We start from the raw sequence: 23,021 nt of genomic DNA, 5'->3' as shown, positions 1-23,021 counted from the left end.
AATAATTGTTATGTTTTTTGTGAACGTTTATCGTGAGTAATTTGGTAAATTCACCGGCAGTGTTCGGTGGGAATGCTAGTCACATGCTAGTCACATGCTAATGTAAAAAGCTGGTTTTTGATATAAATATGAACTTGATTGAACAAAACATGCATGTATTGTATAACATAATGTCCTAGGGTTGTCATCTGATGAAGATCATCAAAGGTTAGTGCTGCATTTAGCTGTGGTTTGGGTTTATGTGACATTATATGCTAGCTTGAAAAATGGGTGTCTGATTATTTCTGGCTGGGTACTCTGCTGACATAATCTAATGTTTTGCTTTCGTTGTAAAGCCTTTTTGAAATCGGACAGTGTGGTTAGATTAACGAGAGTCTTGTCTTTAAAATGGTGTAAAATAGTCATATGTTTGAAAAATTGAAGTTTTTGCATTTGAGGTATTTGAATATCGCGCCACGGGATTACACTGGCTGTTGAGTAGGTGGGACGCAAGCGTCCCACCTAGCCCATAGAGGTTAAGGCAGCTCCCTGCACTTCTCTGATTCAGAGGGGTTGGGTTAAATGCGGAAGACACATTTCAGTTGAAGGCATTCAGTTGTAGAACTGACTAGGTATCCCCCTTTCCCAATAGCCCTCCACACTGACCTTTCCTACCTGGACAAAAGGAAAACCTATATGAGAATGCTATTAATTGACTACAGCTCAACATTCAACACCATAGTGCCCACAAAGCTCATCACTAAGCTAAGGACCATGAGACTAAACACCTCCCTCTGCAACTGGATCCTGGACTTCCTGATGGGCCGCCCCCAGGTGGTAAGGGTAGGCAACAACACATCTGCCATGCTGATCCTCTGAAAAGATTTGGCATGGGTTCCCAGATCCTCAAAAAGTTCTACAGCTGAACCATCAAGAGCATCCTAACCGGTTGCATCACCACCTGGTATGGCAACTGTTTGGCATCTGACTGTAAGGCGCTACAGAGGGTAGTGTGTATGGCCCAGTATATCACTGGGGCCAAGCTTCAGGACATCCAGGACCTATATACTAGGCGGTGTCAGAGGAAGGCGCCAAAATTTGTCAAAGACTCTAGTCACCCAAGTCCTAGACTGTTCTCTCTGCTACCGCACGGCAAGCGGTACTAGAGCGTCAAGTCTAGGACCAAAAGGCTCCTTAACGGCTTCTACCCCAAGCCATAAGACTGCTGAACAATTAATCAAATGGCCAACGGATTATTTACATTGACCCCCCCCCCCCCTGTTTTTACACTGCTGCTACTCGCTGTTTACTATCTATGCATAGTCACTTTACAAATGACCTTGACTAACCTGTACCCTGCACATTGACTCAGTACCGGTATCCCCTGTATATAGCCTCGTTATTGTTATGTCATTTTCTTGTTACTTTTGGATTTTATAAAACATTTTTACTTTAGTTTATTTAGTCAATATTTTCTTAACTCTATTTCTTAAACTACATTGTAGGTTAAGGGCTTGTAAGTAAGTATTTAACCTGTTGTTATTGGCGCATGTGGGGCAGCAGGTAGCCTAGTGGTTAGAGCATTGGGCCAGTAACTGAAAGGTTGCTAGATCTGTCATTCTGCCCCTGAACAAGGCAGTTAACCCACTGTTCCTAGGCTGTCATTGTAAATAAGAATTTGTTCTCAACTGACCTGCCTAGTTAAATAAAAAATTTAAAAATTAAATTTGATATGTACCTTCATGAGCTCCTGGGCTCCCCCCTCAGGTCCCAGAGTGTACTGCGATAGCAAAAGGGTTTCCGTGACAACGGCCAGGACTTCTCTCCTCTTCAGATAGAAGAGCTTCTGGATGGAGCCGTCCACACTGAGCACTGGGCTGCTCCTGCCATGCTCATCCACACAGTGCACCTTGCCTAGGCACAGAGTCAATACACACACTTAGGCTAACACAATGATAGTGCTGCTTCAAATTTACTTAATTACACTGGGCACAGGGATGCAAACCGAGTTTTATCTAATTAAACAACAAAGAATATGATCTACATGATCAGTCTGTGTGTGAAATAAAAAGTGGTTAATGTGAACCTAACTCGCAGCTAAAAAATGTAAAGAAAGCAATCCGATGTTATTTGTTGCATTGACTTTACTGCAAATGACAGTCAAGTCTTGAGAAAAAAACAATACACTAATATTGCAGTTAGCCATGACAGCCTTTATAATAGAATGCTTGTGACCACGCACACATCTAAATACTGCATTTGGGAAAAAAACATATTACGTAGAACTAGAATGAAACAATCAGGCATTCTATTTCTGCTCTATTATAGTGGCACACTATAGTAGACGTAGTACAGGGCTACAAGTCCGCAAAAATAACGCTCACAGAGTAAAAAATGAAATAATCCCCCCTCACTCACACACACAAGTTCAACACAAGAAAATCAATATCTTTGGGCTACACTACACATTATACACTTTCTGCCTGTGGATATCTGTTCTACAACGTGCCAGCAGAGCATGATATATTTTATTGGCATAATTGATCTCTTTAAGGCAGAGTACACCTCGCATACCCCTTTTATCCACTATATTGAGAAAGAGAGAAAGTGTGTGATGTTCCTTTCGCCTCTAGTGGCATCCAGCTTAAGCCAGGTCCATCTCCAGCTACACTTGTTTAACAAGCAACGACTCATTTTTACCTAATTCTCTCATTCAGAAAATTAACCACATACTGTAGAGGGAAAACATTAGTTCACAGATAGTAGTTAGTTCGTTAGCTAGTTAACATTTCACACAGATTGCCAGGGTCCAGTAAGCAACTAACTCGTTATAACTTGAGGAACAGCAAGGAGCCATATAACGTTACCAGTTAATACTATATCGAATTGGTTAGGTTACTAACGTTAGCTGTCTGACTTTATTATCCAGCTAATTTTCACACCATAAACTCAATTATTTGATCAGTTAAGTTGGCTAATGTTGCTCAACATTTCTCTGGCTAGCTAACGGATAATTTGATCCAGCTAGCAAGAACCGAGGTAAAGACAGTTTCAAGTTGGATATTCGACGGATATTCGCGCCTTCAAACCTCAATAGCTTTCAAACCACTTGAGCCACAGACTCCAAATAAGTGTCATGATGTTGGAAAAATTGCGCACAACATTGCACAGGTCTTATTTTCACGATTTGGACATTAATTCGCTTTCCAAAGCTAATAAACATGTGGAAATGTGAGCAGCATTTTGTATTCTGAGTTGAATTAGTTAGGGAGTAAACAAAGTACAAACTTACATTACATTTCAATAGCTCCTTGGTCATGTGACCTACTGACTTCAAACAAGGTTCAGAATGTCCACTCTGTGGGCCTACACATTGCACACCCTTTAGTTTGTCCATTTTTATCTCACATGGTTTTACATGCATTTTTCAAAATGTAAAATTTCAATACCTCCTTGTGACCTCAAAAAAAGGTTCAGAATGTCCACTGACAATACCTTCATATCGCACACTCTGGTGTTTGTCTACTTTCATCTCATGCTATTAGACTTAAATCTGTAAGCTTTGCAGGCCTTCATTTTTACATGGGTGTTAAAAAAACTAATTTAAGTCAACAAATATTCCATCCTCCCAATAACTACCTTTCACATGGACACTGAAAATATCTGCAAATGGCTGTATGTGGTATGGATCAAGGACAGGAGAGGTGTTCAAATAGAGGTGCTTAAAGGAAGGCGCGCAGGTAGGCCTCATGAAAAACAATGTTTCATATGCTCTTTTTAATCACAGTAATAGGCAATGATTTGTCAGTCACAGTGAGCTTGATAACGTGAAAGAATCCTTTTCATAGCATCACTTTCATATACTGTACATTAAGACAAATCCTTCTACGTTGCGTATTAGAACGCAGTTTACATAACCTGATAATGACTTCATATTTGAGTGCATTCACAACAAGCCACCTGCAGACAACTTACAAAATGTACTATTGCATTTGAGGGTTCGTTTTTCTGATGAAAATAGTTATTTGATGCATGGCCTACTATTTCGAACTGGGAAAATAAATTCCTACGTCTTTTGTGAGTAAAATCCTTTTTCCAAAATTGATTTAGGTACATTTTTGTGAAGAGGTATGAGGGTTGTGATATGGGTCATTTAATAGTAAAATCATTTAAGGGATCAATACATTTCTATATTGCTTCCCCAGTATCTGCATGAACCATCAGGCCAAGTGTTTTTGGTTGACCCTGCTGGAGAGAAAGAGAAGGAGGAATCGGAACACGCTGCATTCAAATTCAGGTCTTAGTTATTCCATTGTACTGGATCTAATACATATTAGCATTTTACATACATTCATAAGTGTAATACTTTTTTATGACATACTGTGAAAAACTCTCTTGGCTGCTGGCTCTGTCACTTTCAGACATGCGCAGAGCAGACTTGAACCACAGGGGTCTCTGTAAAGAGAGAGTAATCCAAAAGGCACAGACACACCCCTTGACTTTCAATTGGCACCGTTGACCTGTATGTATTCTCTCCTGATTGGCTCTGTGGTGCACAGTCTGGCAGACTGACTAAAGTGCCAGAGGTATGAGGAGAGACATCCTCCTTTGTATTTATGGGAACAAATATTTCCTAACACTTTGGGTCCTATTCTTGGACATTTAGAAGACACAATGCATCAATGTAAAAAAAAATGTTATTACTAATTACTGTCCATGAGTAACCTCAACCTTGTGGGTCTATGGGTGTTTGGGCCAATAAAGTCTCTCATGCCCCGATGAACGGGGACACAAGGAAATAATTTTAAATCTAAACCAGCCCTTTTTTACTGGAGTACATTAACCCCTAATTGGGGCTATTTTCTTGACACATAGTAGCAGTTTACCAGATAAGAAGTCAAGAAGATCAAAAAGTAGATTGTTGTAAGGGTGTATTAGGTCCTGTGCTGGCCCCATTGTCATATCCATTCTGGATTCTGACTGGTAAAATCATAGCTGAAAAATGCCTCTATGTATGTGTATACATTTTCCGCCAAGACAGAACTGCCAAAGGGGGTGGAGTTGCAATCTACTGCAGAGACAGCCTGCAGAGTTCTGTCATGCTATCCAGGTCTGTGCCCAAACAGTTAGAGCTTCTACTTCTAAAAATTCACCTTTCCAGAAATAAGTCTCTCACTGTTGCCGCTTGTTACAGACCCCCAGCTGCACCCTGGACACCATATGTGAATTAATTGCCCCCCATTTATCTTCAGAGTTTGTACCGTTAGGTGACCTAAACTGGGATATGCTTAACACCCTGGCCGTCCTACAATCTAAGCTAGAGGCCCTCAATCTCACACAAATTATCATGGAACCTACCAGATACAACCCCAAATCCGTAAACTCGGGCACCCTCTTAGATATCATCCTGACCAACCTGTCCTCTAAATACACCTCTGCTGTCTTCAACCAGGATCTCAGCGATCACTGCCTCATTGCCTGTGTCCGTAATGGGTCCGCGGTCAAACGACCACCCCTCATCACAGTCAAACACACCCTAAAACACTTCAGCAAGCAGGCCTTTCTAATCAACCTGGCCCGGGTATCCTGGAAGGATATTGACCTCATTCTGTCAGTAGAGGATGCCTGGTTATTCTTTAAAAGTGCTTTCCTCACCATCTTAAATAAGCATGCCACATTCAAAAAATGTAGAACCAGGAACAGATAGAGCACTTGGTTCACTCCAGACCTGACTGCCCTTGACCAGCACAAAAACATCCTGTGGCGTACTGCATTAGCATCGAATAGCCCCCACGATATGCAACTTTTCTGGGAAGTTAGGAACCAATATACACAGGCAGTTAGGAAAGCAAAGGCTAGCTTTTTCAAACAGAAATTTGCATCCTGTAGCACAAACTCCAAAAAGTTCTGGGACACTGTAAAGGCCATGGAGAATAAGAGCATCTCCTCCCAGCTGCCCACTGCACTGAGGCTAGGAAACACTGTCACCACTGATAAATCTACGATTATCGAGAATTTCAATAAGCATTTTTTTATGGCTGGCCTTACTTTCCACCTGGCTACCCCTACCCAAATCAACAGCTCTGCACCCCCCACAGCAACTTGCCCAAGCCTCCCCCATTTCTCCTTCAACCAAATCCAGATAGCAGATGTTCTGAAAAAGCTGCAAAATCTGGACCCCTACAAATCAGCTGGGCTAGACAATCTGGACCCTCTCTTTCTAAAATTATCCGCCGCAATTGTTGCAACCCCTATTACTAGCCTGTTCAACCTCTCTTTCGTATCGTCTGAGATCCCCAAAGATTGAAAAGCTGCCGGGGTCATCCATCTCTTCAAAGGGGGAGACACTCTAGATCTAAACTGTTACAGGCCTATATCTATCCTACCCTGCCTTTCTAAGGTCTTCGAAAGCCAAGTTAACAAACAGATCACCGACCATTTCGAATCCCACCGTACCTTCTCCGCTTTGCAATCTGGTTTCCGAGCTGGTCATGGGTGCACCTCAGCCATGCTCAAGGTCCTAAATTATATCATAATCGCCATCAACAAAAGACAATACTGTGCAGCCGTATCCATCGACCTGGCCACGGCTCTCGACTCTGTCAATCACCACATTCTTATCAGCAGACTCAACAGCCTTGGTTTCTCAAATGACTGTCTCGACTGGTTCACCAACTACTTCTCAGATAGAGTTCAGTGTGTCAAATTGGAGGGCCTGTTGTCCGGACCTCTGCCAGTCTCCATGGGGGTGCCACAGGGTTCAATTCTCAGGCCAACTCTTTTCTCTGTATACATCAATGATGTCGCTCTTGCGGCTGGTGATTCTCTGAACCACCTCTATGCAGAAAACACCATTCTGTATACTTCTGGCCCTTCTTTGGAAACTGTGTTAACTAACCTCCAGACTGGCTTCAATGCCATACAACTCTCCTTCCGTGGCCTCCAACTGCTCTTAAATGCAAGTAAAACTAAACGCATGCTCTTCAACCGATCACTGCCCGCATCTGCCCACCCGCCTAGTATCACTACTCTGGACGGTTCTGACTTAGAATATGTGGACAACTACAAATACCTGGGTGTCTGGTTAGACTGTAAACTCTCCTTCCAGACTCACATTAAGCATCTCCAATCCAAAATTAAATCTGGAATCGGCTTACTATTTCGCAACAAAGCATCCTTCACTCATACTGCCAAACATACCCTTGTAAAACTGACTATCCTACCGATCCTTGACTTCAGCGATGTCATTTACAAAATAGCCTCCAACACTCTACTCAGCAAATTGGATGCAGTCTATCACAGTGCCATCCGTTCCGTCACCAAAGCCCCATATACTACCCAACACTGCGACCTGTATGCTCTCGTTGGCTGGCCCTCGCTTCAGATTCGTCGCCAAACCCACTGGCTCCAGGTTATCTATAAGTCCTTGCTAGGTAAAGCCCCGCCTTATCTCAGCTCACTGGTCACCATAGCAGCACCCACTCATAGCACGCGCTCCAGCATGTATATTTCACTGGTCTCCCCCAAAGCCAATTCCTCCTTTGGCCACCTTTCCTTCCAGTTCTCTGCTGCCAATGACTGGAACGAATTGCAAAAATCACTGAAGCTGGAGACTCATATCTCCCTCACTATCTTTAAGCAACAGCTATCAGAGCAGCTTACAGATCATTGCACCTGTACGTAGCCGATCTGTAAATAGCCCATCCAACTACCTCATCCCCATATTGTTATTTATTTTATTTATTTTTCTCCTTTGCACCACAGTATCTCCAATTGCACATTCATCTTCTGCACATCTCACTCCAGTGTTATTTTATTTTAATTATTTCGCCACTACGGCCTATTTATTGCCTTACCTCCATAATCTTACTTAATTTGCACACACTGTATATAGACTTTTGTATTGTGTTATTGACTGTACGTTTGTTTATTCCATGTGTAACTCTGTGTTGTTGTTTGTGTCACACTGCTTTGCTTTATCTTGGCCAGGTCACAGTTGTAAATGAGGACTTGTTCTCAACTGGCTTACCTGGTTAAATAAAGGAGAAATATATATTTTTGTTTAAATACTGTATGTGGTAATGTCTTATGTCCGTCCTACATGTAGTGTTGGTACATGGAATATTCCTCAACTGCATATATCATAAATTGCTATTGGAAATAGAGGTATTATGTTCAACAACTGACATTTTCAGATATTATTTTGACAAACACACTTTGGTGCTTACAATTCATTCTCTATTGTCATAGATTTGGCGGGCACTGTCATCTGTGATCTTTGTGATATGACTTTCTTTAAGCACGTACTGATGAAACTGTCACTTATATATATATGTATATATATGTATATATATATATATATATATATATATATATATATATATATATATATATATATATATATATATATACACTTACAGTGAGGGAAAAAAGTATTTGATCCCCTGCTGATTTTGTACGTTTGCCCACTGACAAAGAAATGATCAGTCTATAATCTCAAAAAACCTACACTCGATCCCTCCGATATCAACAACTACAGACCAGTATCCCTTCTTTCTTTCCTCTCCAAAACTCTTGAGCGTGCCGCCCTTGGCCAGCTCTCTTGCTATCTCTCTCAGAATGACCTTCTTGATCCAAATCAGTCAGGTTTCAAGACTGGTCATTCAACTGAGACTGCTCTTCTCTGTGTCACGGAGGCTCTCCGCACTGCAAAAGCTAACTCTCTCTCCTCTGCTCTCATCCTTCTAGACCTATCTGCTGCCTTTGATACTGTGAACCATCAGATCCTCCTCTCCACCCTCTCCGAGTTGGGCATCTCCAGTGCGGCTCACTCTTGGATTGCGTCCTACCTGACAGGTCGCTCCAACCAGGTGGCATGGCGAGAATCCGTCTCCGCACCACGTGCTCTCACCACTGGTGTCCCCCAGGGCTCAGTTCTAGGCCCTCTCCTATTCTCGCTATACACCAAGTCACTTGGCTCTGTCATATCCTCACATGGTCTCTCCTATCATTGCTACGCAGACGACACACAATTAATCTTCTACTTTCCCCCTTCTGATAACCAGGTGGCGAATCACATCTCTGCATGTCTGGCAGAAATATCAGTGTGGATGACGGATCACCACCTCAAGCTGAACCTTGGCAAGACGGAGCTGCTCTTCCTCCCAGGGAAGGACCGCCCGTTCCATGATCTCGCCATCACGGTTGACAACTCCATTGTGTCCTCCTCCCAGAGTGCTAAGAGCCTTGGCGTACCCCTGGACAACACCCTGTCATTCTCCGCTAACATCAAGGCGGTGACCCGATCCTGTAGGTTCATGCTCTACAACATTCGCAGAGTACGACCCTGCCTCACACAGGAAGCGGCGCAGGTCCTAATCCAGGCACTTGTCATCTCCCGTCTGGATTACTGCAACTCGCTGTTGGTGGGGCTCCCTGCCTGTGCCATCAAACCCCTACAACTCATCCAGAACGCAGCAGCCCGTCTGGTGTTCAACCTTCCCAAGTTCTCTCACGTCACCCCGCTCCTCCGCACACTCCACTGGCTTCCAGTTGAAGCTCGCATCTGCTACAAGACCATGGAGCTTGCCTACGGAGCTGTGAGGGGAACGGCACCTCCGTACCTTCAGGCTCTGATCAGTCCCTACACCCAAAGAAGGGCACTGCGTTCATCCACCTCTGGCCTGCTCGCCTCCCTACCTCTGTGGAAGCACAGTTCCCGCTCAGCCCAGTCAAAACTGTTCGCTGCTCTGGCACCCCAATGGTGGAACAAGCTCCCTCACGCCGACAGGACAGCGGAGTCAATCACCACCTTCCGGAGACACCTGAAACCCCACCTCTTTAAAACCTTTTGGGGCTAGGGGGCAGTATTGAGAATTTTGAAAAAAATATGTGCCCATTTTTAACTGCCTCCTACACCAACTCAGAAGCTAGGATATGCATATTATTAACAGATTTGGATAGAAAACACTCTGAATTTTCTAAAACTGTTTGGTGTCTGTAAGTATAACAGAACTCATATGGCAGTCAAAACCCTGAGACAAATTCTGACAGGAAGTGGATACCTGATGTGTTGAATTACTTTTAAGCCTATGCCATTGAAACACACAGGGACTTAATCATTAAGCACTTCCTACGCCATCCACTAGATGTCACCCGTCTTTACAAAGTGGTTTGAGTCTTCTACTGTGAAAACTGACCGAACAAGAGACTTGGAACGTTGGTCATAAGCGGAAGGCCAATACTACTCTGGCGCGCGAGTGCATGTTTGGGTACTCTCGTTCCAATAGGTTTTAAAAGAGAATGCAATCGTCCGCCTTGAATATTATTGAAGTTCTGATTGAAAAAGGCCCTAATGATTTATGCTATACAACGTTTGACATGTTTGAACGAACGTAAATATATTTTTCCCCCTCTTTGGTGAAGACAAGTCCGGCGGGCGTCGTTCATGTTTTTGAGTAGCGCTAACAACACAGAGCTTTTTGGACATAAATTATGAGCTTTTTCGAACAAAACTACATTTGTTATGGACCTGGGATTCCTGGAAGTGCCTTCTGATGAAGATAATCAAAAGTAAGGGATTATTTACATAGTATTTTTGATTTTAGATGACTCCAAGATGGCGCCTAGTCTGTATAGCAAAGCCTATTTTTCTGGGCGCAGTACTCAGATTATTGCAAAGTGTGATTTCCCAGTAAAGTTATTTTTAAATCTGGCAATGCGGTTGCGTTCACGAGATGTTAATCTATAATTCTTTGAATGACAATATAATATTTTACCAATGTTTTCGAATAGTAATTATTTAATTTGTTGTGCTGATTGACTGGCGGTATTGGAGGGAAAATATTTCCTCAACATCAACGCCATAGTAAAACGCTGTTTTTGGATATAAATATGAACTTGATAGAACAAAAAATGCATGCATTGTCTAACATAATGTCCTAGGAGTGTCATCTGATGAAGATTGTCAAAGGTTAGTGCATAATTTTAGCTGGTTTTCTGCTTTTGGTGACGCCCGTCTTTGCATTGACAAAACATTACACACAGCTATTTTCAATGTACTGTCCTAACATAATCTAACTTTATGCTTTCGCCGTAAAGCCTTTTTGAAATCGGACAACGTGGTTAGATTAAGGAGATGTTTATCTTTCAAAGGGTGTAAAATAGTTGTATGTTTGAGAAATTTGAATTATGACATTTAATTGTTTTCAAATTTGGCGCCCTTGATATTTCACCTGCTTTTGATAGGGTGTACCAGGGGTGGGACGCTTGCAGATCTTCTCCAAGCTCCTCTTTGCAGATCTTCTCCAAGTCATTAAGGTTTCGAGGCTGACGTTTGGCAACTCAAACCTTCAGCTCCATCCACAGATTTTCTATGGGATTAAGGTCTGGAGACTGGCTAGGCCACTCCAGTACCTTAATGTGCTTCTTCTTGAGCCACTCCTTTGTTGCCTTGGCCGTGTGTTTTGGGTCATTGTCATGCTGGAATACCCATCCACGACCCATTTTCAATGCCCTGGCTGAGGGAAGGAGGTTCTCACCCAAGATTTGACGGTACATGGCCCCGTCCATCGTCCCTTTGATGCGGTGAAGTTGTCCTGTCCCTTTAGCAGAAAAACACCCCCAAAGCATAATGTTTCCACCTCCATGTTTGACGGTGTTCTTGGGGTCATAGGCAGCATTCCTCCTCCTCCAAACATAGCGAGTTGAGTTGATGCCAAAGAGCTCAATTTTGGTCTCATCTGACCACAACACTTTCACCCAGTTGTCCTCTGAATCATTCAGATGTTCATTGGCAAACTTCAGACGGGCATGTATATGTGCTTTCTTGAGCAGGGGGACCTTGCGGGCGCTGCAGGATCTGTAGTGTGTTACCAATTGTTTTCTTGGTGACTATGGTCCCAGCTGCCTTGAGATCATTGACAATATCCTCCTGTGTAGTTCTGGGCTGATTCCTCACCATTCTCATGATCATTGCAACTCCACGAGGTGAGATCTTGCATGGAGCCCCAAGCCGAGGCAGATTGACAGTTCTTTTGTGTTTCTTCCATTTGCGAATAATCGCACCAACTGTTGTCACCTTCTCACCAAGCTGCTTGGCGATGGTCTTGTAGCCCATTCCAGCCTTGTGTAGGGCTACAATCTTGTCCCTGACATCCTTGGAGAGCTCTTTGGTCTTGGCCATGGTGGAGAGTTTGGAATCTGATTGATGGACAGGTGTCTTTTATACAGGTAACAAACTGAGATTAGGAGCACTCCCTTTAAGAGTGTGCTCCTAATCTCAGCTCGTTACCTGTATAAAAGACACCTGGGAGTCAGAAATCTTTCTGATTGAGGGGGGGTCAAATACTTACTTCCCTCATTAACTTGTTATGGATAGGGGGCAGTATTTTCACGGCCGGATAAAAAACGTACCCGATTTAATCTGGTTATTACTCCTGCCCAGAAACTAGAATATGCATATAATTAGTAGCTTTGGATAGAAAACACTCCAAAGTTTCTAAAACTGTTTGAATGGTGTCTGTGAGTATAACAGAAATCAAATGGCAGGCCAAAACCTGAAGATTCTGTACAGAAGTACCCTGTCTGACCATTTCTTGGCCTTCTTTGTCATCTCTATCCAAAACAGAGGATCTCTGCTGTAACGTGACACTTTCTAAGGCTCCCATAAGGCGCCAGAACGTTGAATGATGACTCTGCAGTTACTGGCTGAAAAACAGTAGCGCATTTGGTAAGTGGTCGATCTGAGGACAATGAGACGGGTGCGCGCGTGCACGTGAAGAGTCCATTTTACTTTTTCAGTCTTTGAACGAAAACAACGACTCCCGGTCAGAATATTATCGCTATTTTACGAGAAAAATCGCATAAAAATTGATTTTAAACAGCGTTTGACATGCTTCGAAGTACGGTAATGGAATATTTTGAATTTCTTTTGTCACGATACGCGTCCGCGCGTTACCCTTCGTTATCCTTCGGATAGTGTCTTGAACGCACAAACAAAACGCCGCTATTTGGATATAACTATGGATTATTTGGAACCAAACCAACATTTGTTGTTGAAGTAGGAGTCCTGGGAGTGCATTCTGACGAAGAACAGCAAAGGTAATCCAATTTTTCTTATAGTAAATCTGAGTTTGGTGAGTACTATCTACTCAGAATATTGCAAAATGTGCTTTCACCGAAAAGCTATTTTAAAATCGGACACCGCGATTGCATAAAGGAGTCTGTATCTATAATTCTTAAAATAATTGTTATGTTTTTTGTGAACGTTTATCGTGAGTAATTTAGTAAATTCACCGGAAGTGTTCGGTGGGAATGCTAGTTCTGAACGTCACATGCTAATGTAAAAAGCTGGTTTTTGATATAAATATGTACTTGATTGAACAAAACATGCATGTATTGTATAACATAATGTCCTAGGAGTGTCATCTGATGAAGATCATCAAAGGTTAGTGCTGCATTTAGCTGTGGTTTTGGTTTTTGTGACATTATATGCTAGCTTGAAAAATGGGTGTCTGATTATTTCTGGCTGGGTACTCTGCTGACATAATCTAATGTTTTGCTTTCGTTGTAAAGCCTTTTTGAAATCGGACAGTGTGGTTAGATAAAGGAGAGTCTTGTCTTTAAAATGGTGTAAAATAGTCATATGTTTGAAAAATGGAAGTTTTTGGATTTTCGAGGACTTTGTATTTCGCGCCACGCCCTATCATTGGATATTGGAGTGGTGTTCCGCTAGCGGAACGTCTAGATGTAAGATTAAAATGCAAATAAAATGCATTACATTTTTGACATGCGTTTTTCAGGATTTTTTCGTTGTTATTCTGTCTCTCACTGTTCAAATAAACCTACCATTAAAATTATAGACTGATCATTTCTTTGTCAGTGGGCAAACGTACAAAATCAGCAGGGGATCAAATACTTTTTTCCCTCACTGTATATATGTCACTTATATATATATTTTTTAAAGTCTACAAAAGCTCTACATTTATTCCCTTTGTGATAGAGTTGGATCCTATTTGCTACTTTTATTATTGTCCTGTAAATGGTTCAGATCCTATAATTTAGGCTGTGTGTAGAATGGGGAATAAAGGAAATTACCTCTACTAATAAATTACTACTAGATTATACTGATAAGGAAAACAGCATACAAATTTGGCCTGTGTATTCATTTGCCTATAACTAATCATAATTCCATTATTTTTACATAAAAAAAGAGAATACTTCAAAATGAGAAGATCCTGCCATGGAAAAGACAACTGGGCAGACATAAAGTGGAAAGGAGGGGAAATAACTCACACCATGCAGCAGGACACCTTCAGCTGTGGGGTCTTTGTAATGCAGGTTTGATAGTTATATTTTCAATAATGAATGGTTAGCTGTTATGTGAAAATTAGGTCAAAAACTCTATTTTATTTTTTGGTGTAGATGGCCAAGGAAGTTGCAGAGAACTTCCCCAACACCCCCTCCCAAATTGATATGGAACCTTCAAAAACGTAGTCCATTTGCACCTGCGAAAAGAAATGGCTGAGGATATACTAAAAATGTCTGGTATGTAATGACATTTAATTAAAAGTAAATGTAAATTATTTATTTGTATGTAGTTGTATGGGACAGCCATATGTTCAGTTCATGCCTATGATTTCAGAGTTCAACAAAGCCAACAACTGCTTCATGTGTGCCACTGATAAAGAACCTGGATGTGGCCCAAAGCTGACTGGGTTAGTAATTTTATTTAACATGTTTATAATCTTTTGACAACAGTGACGGCATGTAAGACAATTTATGTATAACACAATGGATAGCTAATTCGTCATACTGCATTGATATTTGATATTATTTATAACGTGTTACGCTTTGTTTCAGATTGAATGTTTTGCATGCCAACGGTGGTTCCATGTGCTGTGCCTAGGAATGAAGACAAAATAGTTCAACAAAGTAAAGAACACAAACTGGAAGTGCTGTCTTTGTTGTTGAAAATGTATGCTATACCCCATCCACACTGAAGAGGCTCTGAAATGTACATCAACCAGGGATAAAGAGAAAGTTAACACTGAAATGTTTTGTACTTAATTGAAGTTAAGTGTCTGTTGACATGTTAGAAAAGATTAAAGGTCTACCATTTCTGTTTAATTTGTCAATATTACATTTTTATTCATTGATTTACTGGCCACCATTACTGTGGTTACATGTTCAGTATTTGTATTGACCAGCAAACCCACTGCAGCCTACCTCACTCGCTCACTCTCCATCCCTGCTTTGGACAATTAATAGCATAACTCTCGTACTTTGTCCTTTTCATTTATGGTTGATATTAACAACGAAAGGAGATATTATCTGTCTCTCTCCTATTGTGTACCACTGTTAAATACTGTGGAAAAATAAAAAACTGTGAAAATAAGTACTTAGAACTACCAATTATTGTAGAAAAATATTAAAGAAAAGGCTAAACACAACACTGGACTGAACCCCCGAGTTGTCAAACTAACATTAATGTACAACAATATAGAAGATACAAGACTAGAGGTTATGCAATATAGGTGTATATCCACTGCATGTTTCTTAGGTGTGTAATTGACATGATCAATGAGCTATTGCACATTTGAAACTATGAAAAATGTACGTTACACGTGTGATTTTACAGTACACAAACAAAGAGTGTGCAATATAGAAGGGTAGTCAGCGGACATGACCAAGGAGCTATTGAAATTCTAAATTTTGAAAAATTCATGTAGAAACGTGTGAGATGAAAATGGACAAACTAAAGGGTGTGCAATATAGAAGGGTAGTCAGTGGACATTCTGAACCTTCTTTGAAGTCACTAGGTCACATGACCAAGGAGCTATTGAAATTCTACATTTTGAAAAATTCATGTAAAACCATGTGAGATAAAAATGGACAAACTAAAGGGTGTGCAATGTGTAGGCCCACTGAGTGGATATTCTGAAACTTGTTTGAAGTCACATGACCAAGGTGCTATTGAAATTTTACATTTTGAAAAATTCATGTAAAATCATGTGAGATGAAAATGGACAAACTAAAGGGTGTGCAATGTGTGTCTATGCCATCGGGTTAGCTACAACCAGTTTTGAAAGTGTTAGGAGTAATGGTTAATGAGCTATTGAAATGTAAAAAAATGTATTGGTCACTATGTTGACGGTCCCTAACTGCTGTTGGTGGACGTAAGGAAAACTACAGGCAAATATCCGTCGAATATCCAACCTGAAACTGTCTTTACCTTGGTCTAGCAAGATAAGTTAATTAACAATGCTAACAATACTTGTTCCACCACACTTTCTTCCTCACCTCAAACTTTCCAAATGCCAGCTGTTTTTCGGTTACAACTCATGAAGTACGCTTCATCACCTTCTCACCCCCATCTCCGTGGTCAGGCTTCTCACCTACCTCTTCGTTATTGTTCAGGGGACGCGCTGCTACAAGTTAACTGGCAAAGGTATGGACACAAACTGCCTTTCCACTCTTTCCACAGCGTGCGCTGATGCTGTAACTAGTAAATTGGTTGTCTCTTCAGTCGCGTGCTGCATTCTGTTGTTACGTGAACGATTGGCTGAGCCCTGGATACAGTCAGTATTGCTCCAAACGCGCATCAGTCGTTCGCATACAGACAGTAGTCATCCAAAGCCCCCTGCCCAAACTTTTCTCATCGGATCTACACGAATCACATAGGTCACCTATTTTGGATTCAAAGCGGCGAATTTCGCTGAAATGTGACTACTTTGCATCCCTGTGGGCAGTGCACAAAAGCTAAACACACTCTAATCGTTGAGTGCCTGGTTTGGAGGAATTCCTCTACAGGCCTAGAGGCGAGTGGTCTCTCTCTCTCACACACACAACACACACACACACGTAGGAGAACAACACAGGTAAAAACAGAGTTTGAGAGCGTCTAACCGTCTGCCGTGCCGACGTAGAACACCAGTCCCTCCTGAGGGCCCATCTTGAGTGGCGGTCCATTCCCAGCCTTCCTCCAGTTGAACATGTCCAGGGCACTCTCGTCCCCGCCCACTGCCGCCCGCGCCAGCATCGCCACATCCCTTGGAACCGACCACAAACACAGTTAGCATCATACACTGGGACAGGATCTTAGTAGAATGGTTTCCAAACTATGCATTGTGACATTGACACTAGCCTGAATCCCAGATCTGTTTGTGCAGTCTTGCCAACTCCTATGGTCATTGTTACGCCAAACAATGATGTGATAATGGCCATAGGAGTTGGCAAAATAGCACAGCTAAGGTCTTTCAAATGTTAATCATTCTGACCCAGTGAATAAGCAAAACCATTTTTCTAGCTAAGAACCAGTCTTGAGAAACACCCAAGAGAAACAACTGCAATGCACCAGTGGGTTTGGGTCCCGACCAATAATTTGGGAGACAGTGCCTGGCTTAACTTACACTTGGCATTTATATGCTTAATTGCAGGGCGAGACAGTGTCAGTGCCATTGATTGACAACCAAAGATAATTTCGCAACAGCGATAATATGGATACAATTAGTTATCCTACCTAAACATAACACTAACTAGTTGCATAAAACCACATGGACTCCAAAATATTTATCCACATACAGTATATCATGGTTCCCCAATAGGCGGCTCTCGGGCCAAATGCAGATTTTATTTGGCCATCCAAGTTTTTTGAGCAATAAAATAAAAACTTAATATATCATTTTCGTTGTTGGACATAAAGGACTGTTAAATCACCAGGAACTCAGATCAAAGTCATTTTAATTTAGGGAAATCTGTTCCCAACTATTCCCACGCATACATATAGATGCATATGTGATTGTATCCCAATGTAATCAAGGTTTGAAATGATTCTGTTTTTGTCAAATAGTATATCTGTTTGGGCTTCTTGAGGTCAATTTGCAGTGTACAAATTATTTATAACTATGTTCCGGTCTCCCGTCCATCCGCTCAAGAAAAAAATCTACCCGCAGATGAATGTAACTGGGGACCATTGCAGCATATCAACTGAGGCATCTCTTTGTCAAGAGCTTATGCAGAACAATAGCCTGCTCTGACTCAGAACCTTTTGAGGTATTTATAGGGTTCTAGTAACTCACTCTCCCGGAGGTGCTGGTCTGAAGATACAGTAGGTTAAGGGCTTGGTGTAGTCGTGCTTCACTATGTGACTTCCCTGTAGTCTTCCTCGGGCGTCCACCTTCCATAACGCGAGAACTCCCATCTACACAGATCAACGACAGCACATTCAAACACACATGCCAAATGGGCGATTCCAGCGTTATGGATATTACATTTGCAAGAAAAATCACAACTTTAATGTCTCACAGAATGGACAAACAAAATATAAATGAAACTTTTGATTTGTGTGTCTATAGGTCCCCTTGGGGGGAGTGTATACCCCTAAAAACGGACTTATATACATTGACATGTTGTAGAAATAAAGCAAATAAGAAGCGTTATAGATGTTACATGAAATGGACAAGCTTTTTGAGGAAACTGAACATCTTAGCAAAGGTTTAAATCTTAAGGCAAAACATGGATTGAACACATGGCTGAACACAAAAAACATAATTTTGAAAAGACTGTAATTTCCTTTATTACTTTAGAGGAAAAACAACTTTTATGGATGTTATGATGGGGGTAAGAAAAGTGAGTTGTCCAACTGAATGTATTCAACTGAAATGTGTCTTCCGCATTTGACCCAACCCCTCTGAATCAGAGAGGTGCGGGGGGCTGCCTTAATCCACATCCACGTCTTCGGCACCCGGGGAAAAGTGGGTTAACTGCCTTGCTCAGGGGCAGAACGACAGATTTTTATCTTGTCAGCTTGGGGATTCGATCCAGCAACCTTTCGGTTACTGGCCCAACGCTCTAACCACTAGGATACCTGCCGCCCCCCGCCGTTATGATGTTAGTCTGAAATAGACATTAAAATCTTAAAGATATCTTGAGAAAAATGGATCATAATACATTTGTTGTCACTTGGAAGGTTTTTAAAATGTGAGAAGAAGACATAGTGCCTTATCATTACAGGTAGCCTGAATAATATACAAGGCCAGGCACCACACCCTAATAAGTTATTTTTATATCTTTATATATCAAAATTAACCTTCACCATTTCAATTTAGACCAGATTTTTCTGTATTAAAATGTTCCTGAAATATTGTAACAAAATATGCAAATGAGACAACATACAGTTGAAGTCGGAAGTTTACATACACTTAGGTTGGAGTCATTTGAACTTGTTTTTCAAGCACTCCACAAATTTATTGTAAACAAACTATAGTTTTGGCAAGTCGGTTAGGACATCTACTTTGTGCATGACAAATATTTTTCTAACAATTGTTTACAGACAAATTATTTCACTTATAATTCACTGTATCACAATTCCAGTGGGTCAGAAGTTTACACTAAGTTGACTTTCACTAAGTTGACTGACTCTGGTCTGATGAAACAAAAATAGAACTGTTTGGCTATAATGACCATCGTTATGTTCAGAGGAAAAAGGCGGAGGCTTGCAAGCTGAAGAACACCATCCCAACCGTGAAGCACGGGGGTGGCAGCATCATGTTGTGGGGGTGCTTTGCTGCAGGAGGGACTGGTGCACTTCACAAAATAGATGGCATCATGAGGTAGGAAAATTATGTGGATATATTGAAGCAGCATCTCAAGACATCAGTCAGGAAGTTAAACTTGGTCGCAAATGGGTCTTCCAAATGGACAATGACCCCAAGCATACTTTCAAAGTTGTGGCAAAATGGCTTAACGACAACAAAGTCAAGGTATTGGAGTGGCCATCACAAAGCCCTGATATCAATCCTATAGAAAATTTGTGGGCAGAACTGAAAAAGCGTGTGCGAGCAAGGAGGTCTACAAACATGACTCAGTTACACCAGCTCTGTCAGGAGGAATGGACCAAAATTCACACAACTTATTGTGGGAAGCTTGTGGAAGGTTACCCAAACGTTTGACCCAAGTTAAACAATTTAAAGGCAATGCTATCAAATACTAATTGAGTGTATGTAAACTTCTGACCCACTGGGAATGTGATATAAGAAATAAAAGCTGAAATAAATCATTCTCTCTACTATTATTCTGACATTTCACATTCTTATAATAAAGTGGTGATCCTAACTGACCTAAGACAGGGAATTTTTACTAGGATTAAATGTCAGGAATTGTGAAAAACTGAGTTTAAATGTATTTGGCTCAGGGGTATGTAAACTTCCGACTTCAATGTACATGTGCCTATACTACAAATAGATGGGCCTTCATTTAAAAATGACACTCCAGGACTACTCACAGATCGTTGATAAACACTCTTCTCGTCTTTCTATCTAAAAAAAAACAGTACTACCATATATGAGAAATGCATTTCAGCATATATTTTCCAAGAGAATCGTAGCTAGAACACAAAAATACAACAATTGCTTCAGGGAAAGACTGAAGAATAAAATCCAGAACAAGCACAAGCTTCTGAAGCTAAGATAAATACATCATTATCCATCACATCCACAACCGTTATGGATGTTATGGATATCATACCGCAGAAAAAGGATACTGACAATGAGAAGAGAGAAACCAATTATAGACCATATAAAACTTTGATGAAAGTTAGCATTACAGAGACTGTTTTAAGATGATCCAAAGTAAAAATCGTTATGGATGTTACATTGCATGTCTCAGTCACCCCCCTATCTTTACAAGACTGTAGAACACGCAAACTAAAAGACACTTCAATTTGGTCTGTATTGCTCCATTAACATCTCATCTGTGTAACTATAATAGCTGTTGGTGGAAAAACACGCTCTGTGAGCTTTGTAAGAGCCACGAAACTTGTCAAATAAAGCCTGCACTTCAACATATAGACTTTAAGGATAATTATGAATGTGGTTTCATTTGGAAATGACTAACTTTATTTGTGCATGCTCAGGTTGACTTTTACATGGAATAGCCCAAAGACTGAGGACTATGAAAATATCTTCACTACTTTGGATATTCTAGCGTGTATTTCAAATGCTTAGTAGTCTGTGTGTGTGTGTGTGTGTGTGTGTGTGTGTGTGTGTGTGTGTGTCTACTTGTCTGTGTGTTCACACGCACTCACCTGATCCCCGGTGATCAGGCGGCTGCCGGAGCTGCTCCACTCCAGCAGGGTGATGCAGGCAGTATGTGTGGCGGGCAGTGGCATCTGCTCTCCAGAGGGGTGTGTGAGCAGCAGCACCTCGCCTGTCTCCCAGCCCAGAGCCAGCAGAGGCTTGGTGGGGTGCCAACGCAGCACCGTGGGCTGGAAGGGACGGTCCACGTGGCAGCTCCCTACGTGCTCCCCCTACATGATGACAGGAGAGCAGTTCAATCAATGCATTAGTAGCAGTTTCATACTTGTCTACATCTTCTCCACTCTTCAAGTGTTTATTGGGATAAAAACTGTCTTCAAAAGGCAAAGTGCAGTGGGTGTAGAATTCCCCAATGCAATTGATAAACATGAAGCTATAGACTGATGTCTGATGTGGCAATTCAGTCAGTCTATAGCATAATTTGGTCAATTACAGATTGAGGACAGGATGGGTGCAACTCTGACTAACTGCAGTGTGTGGTGAGGGGGTTCACCTGTTGGAGGTAAAGGTCGATGTTGCCCCCGGTGGTGGGGCTGTTGGAGGCCACTGCTAGTACAGGCTGAGTGGGATGCCATGCCACCTGAGAGGGGCCCCCACTTGATTCAGGGGCCTCGATACGGTGATCAAAGTACACCGCCATGTCCCCGGTGCCCCCTTATCTGTAGAGAGGAGGCAGAAGAAAAGGAGGAAGAGGAACATTAGGAGGAGGAATGGAGGATGATGAGGGGTCCCAAGAAAACTTACACTGTAAAATATAATGTATGTGTTGCATCAAGTGACTTTATCAGATAAACAACCAACAGATTAGCCACTGCTGCTGTAAAGTATATTAGCTAGCTAACGTTTGCTAGCTAGAAACTGCTGGAATGATCACTCTGACATTTGGGTAGCTGGCGTTAGCTAACTGCTAATTCAAACGGACAAGTCCGTACAACTGGGTCGCCTAGTTAATTGTGACTTATGTGGATATTTATTGGTCAAAGTTACAACAAAATACAAGCTAGCTTATTTGGTATCTTTGCTATGCTAACTCAACATTAGCTACCAGCTAGCTAGCATTAGCTAGTTACCGTTAGCTAACGTTAATCCATTGGGGCCTTTTGCAAAAAATAGCATGCCATGGTTAGCTCCCGTTAGCATTAAAACGGCTTGTTACAATTTACGAGGGATTTAGAGTTCCAAATGCTGAGAATAGAGAAGTTACCTGAAAAGCTTTCTTCTGGCTATGTGCAGTCCAAAAAAATTGTAAATAATCGTAACAACATAAATGGCAAAAGTCCAGTGTTGTGGTTTTGCTCTGCTGCGGTGTGAGGGATAAAAAGCGTCCTTTCTAGTTACCCCGACAACCTCATCGGAAAGGGTGGGCAAGGATGAGTTCTTCTTCTTTGATATTGGATTGGCAGATCGCATCCAACCTTAAAGGCGCATTCACAGCCAACTACTGTATTGGAGTATAAGGCCAGTCACGGCCTACCTACATTAAATTATCTTCATTAGTTCTGTTCCTCTCAGAAACTGAAACAGAGCCATAGACACCAATTCCCTCCCGTCCCCGCCCCCCGTCCCCATCAAATGTCATACAGCTCAAGGAGGAGTTACGGAAATTAGAGAGAGTAAATCACAGTTATCGAATGTGGCTTTGTGGAATAGGGTCCAGCTGCCTACTGGACCCTATTCCAACTAAACTACTGAACAAGCTACTTCCTGTGCTTGGCCCTCCTGTGTTGAACATAATAAATGGCTCCCTATCCTCCAATTGTGTACCAAACTCACTAAAAGTAGTAGTAATAAATCCTGAACCCCCTCTCCCCCAAAAAACAATCAGCCTATATCAAATTTCCCATTCCTCCTCAACATTTAAAAAGAAATCTGTTATGCAGCAACTCACTGGCTTCTTAAAGACAAATAATGTATAATAAACGCTCCAGTCTGGTTTTAGGCCCCATC

At 41.7% G+C, this 23,021-nt stretch overlaps 1 protein-coding gene across 1 annotated transcript in view; it reads right to left on the bottom strand.

Moving 5' to 3' along the window:
- The window catches only part of ift140 (intraflagellar transport 140 homolog (Chlamydomonas)), a 62,553-nt gene extending 39,852 nt beyond the window's left edge, over positions 1 to 22,701 (bottom strand). Inside the window, exons 1-6 of the mRNA XM_014158888.3 lie at positions 22,279 to 22,701; positions 21,568 to 21,733; positions 21,065 to 21,286; positions 18,060 to 18,181; positions 16,888 to 17,030; positions 1,718 to 1,893 (exon numbers count right to left, since the gene is read on the bottom strand). Of these exons, the coding sequence (XP_014014363.1) occupies positions 1,718 to 1,893; positions 16,888 to 17,030; positions 18,060 to 18,181; positions 21,065 to 21,286; positions 21,568 to 21,714 (810 nt within the window). The 5' untranslated portion in view covers positions 21,715 to 21,733; positions 22,279 to 22,701. The remainder of the gene's footprint in view (positions 1 to 1,717; positions 1,894 to 16,887; positions 17,031 to 18,059; positions 18,182 to 21,064; positions 21,287 to 21,567; positions 21,734 to 22,278) is intronic.
- Positions 22,702 to 23,021: the final 320 nt, after the last annotated feature.

This window comes from Salmo salar, chromosome 19 (genome assembly GCF_965601325.2).
Source record: "Salmo salar chromosome 19, fSalSal1, whole genome shotgun sequence".
In the NCBI taxonomy this organism is placed as follows: domain Eukaryota; kingdom Metazoa; phylum Chordata; class Actinopteri; order Salmoniformes; family Salmonidae; genus Salmo; species Salmo salar.
This window is presented reverse-complemented; position numbering and strand designations above follow the sequence as displayed.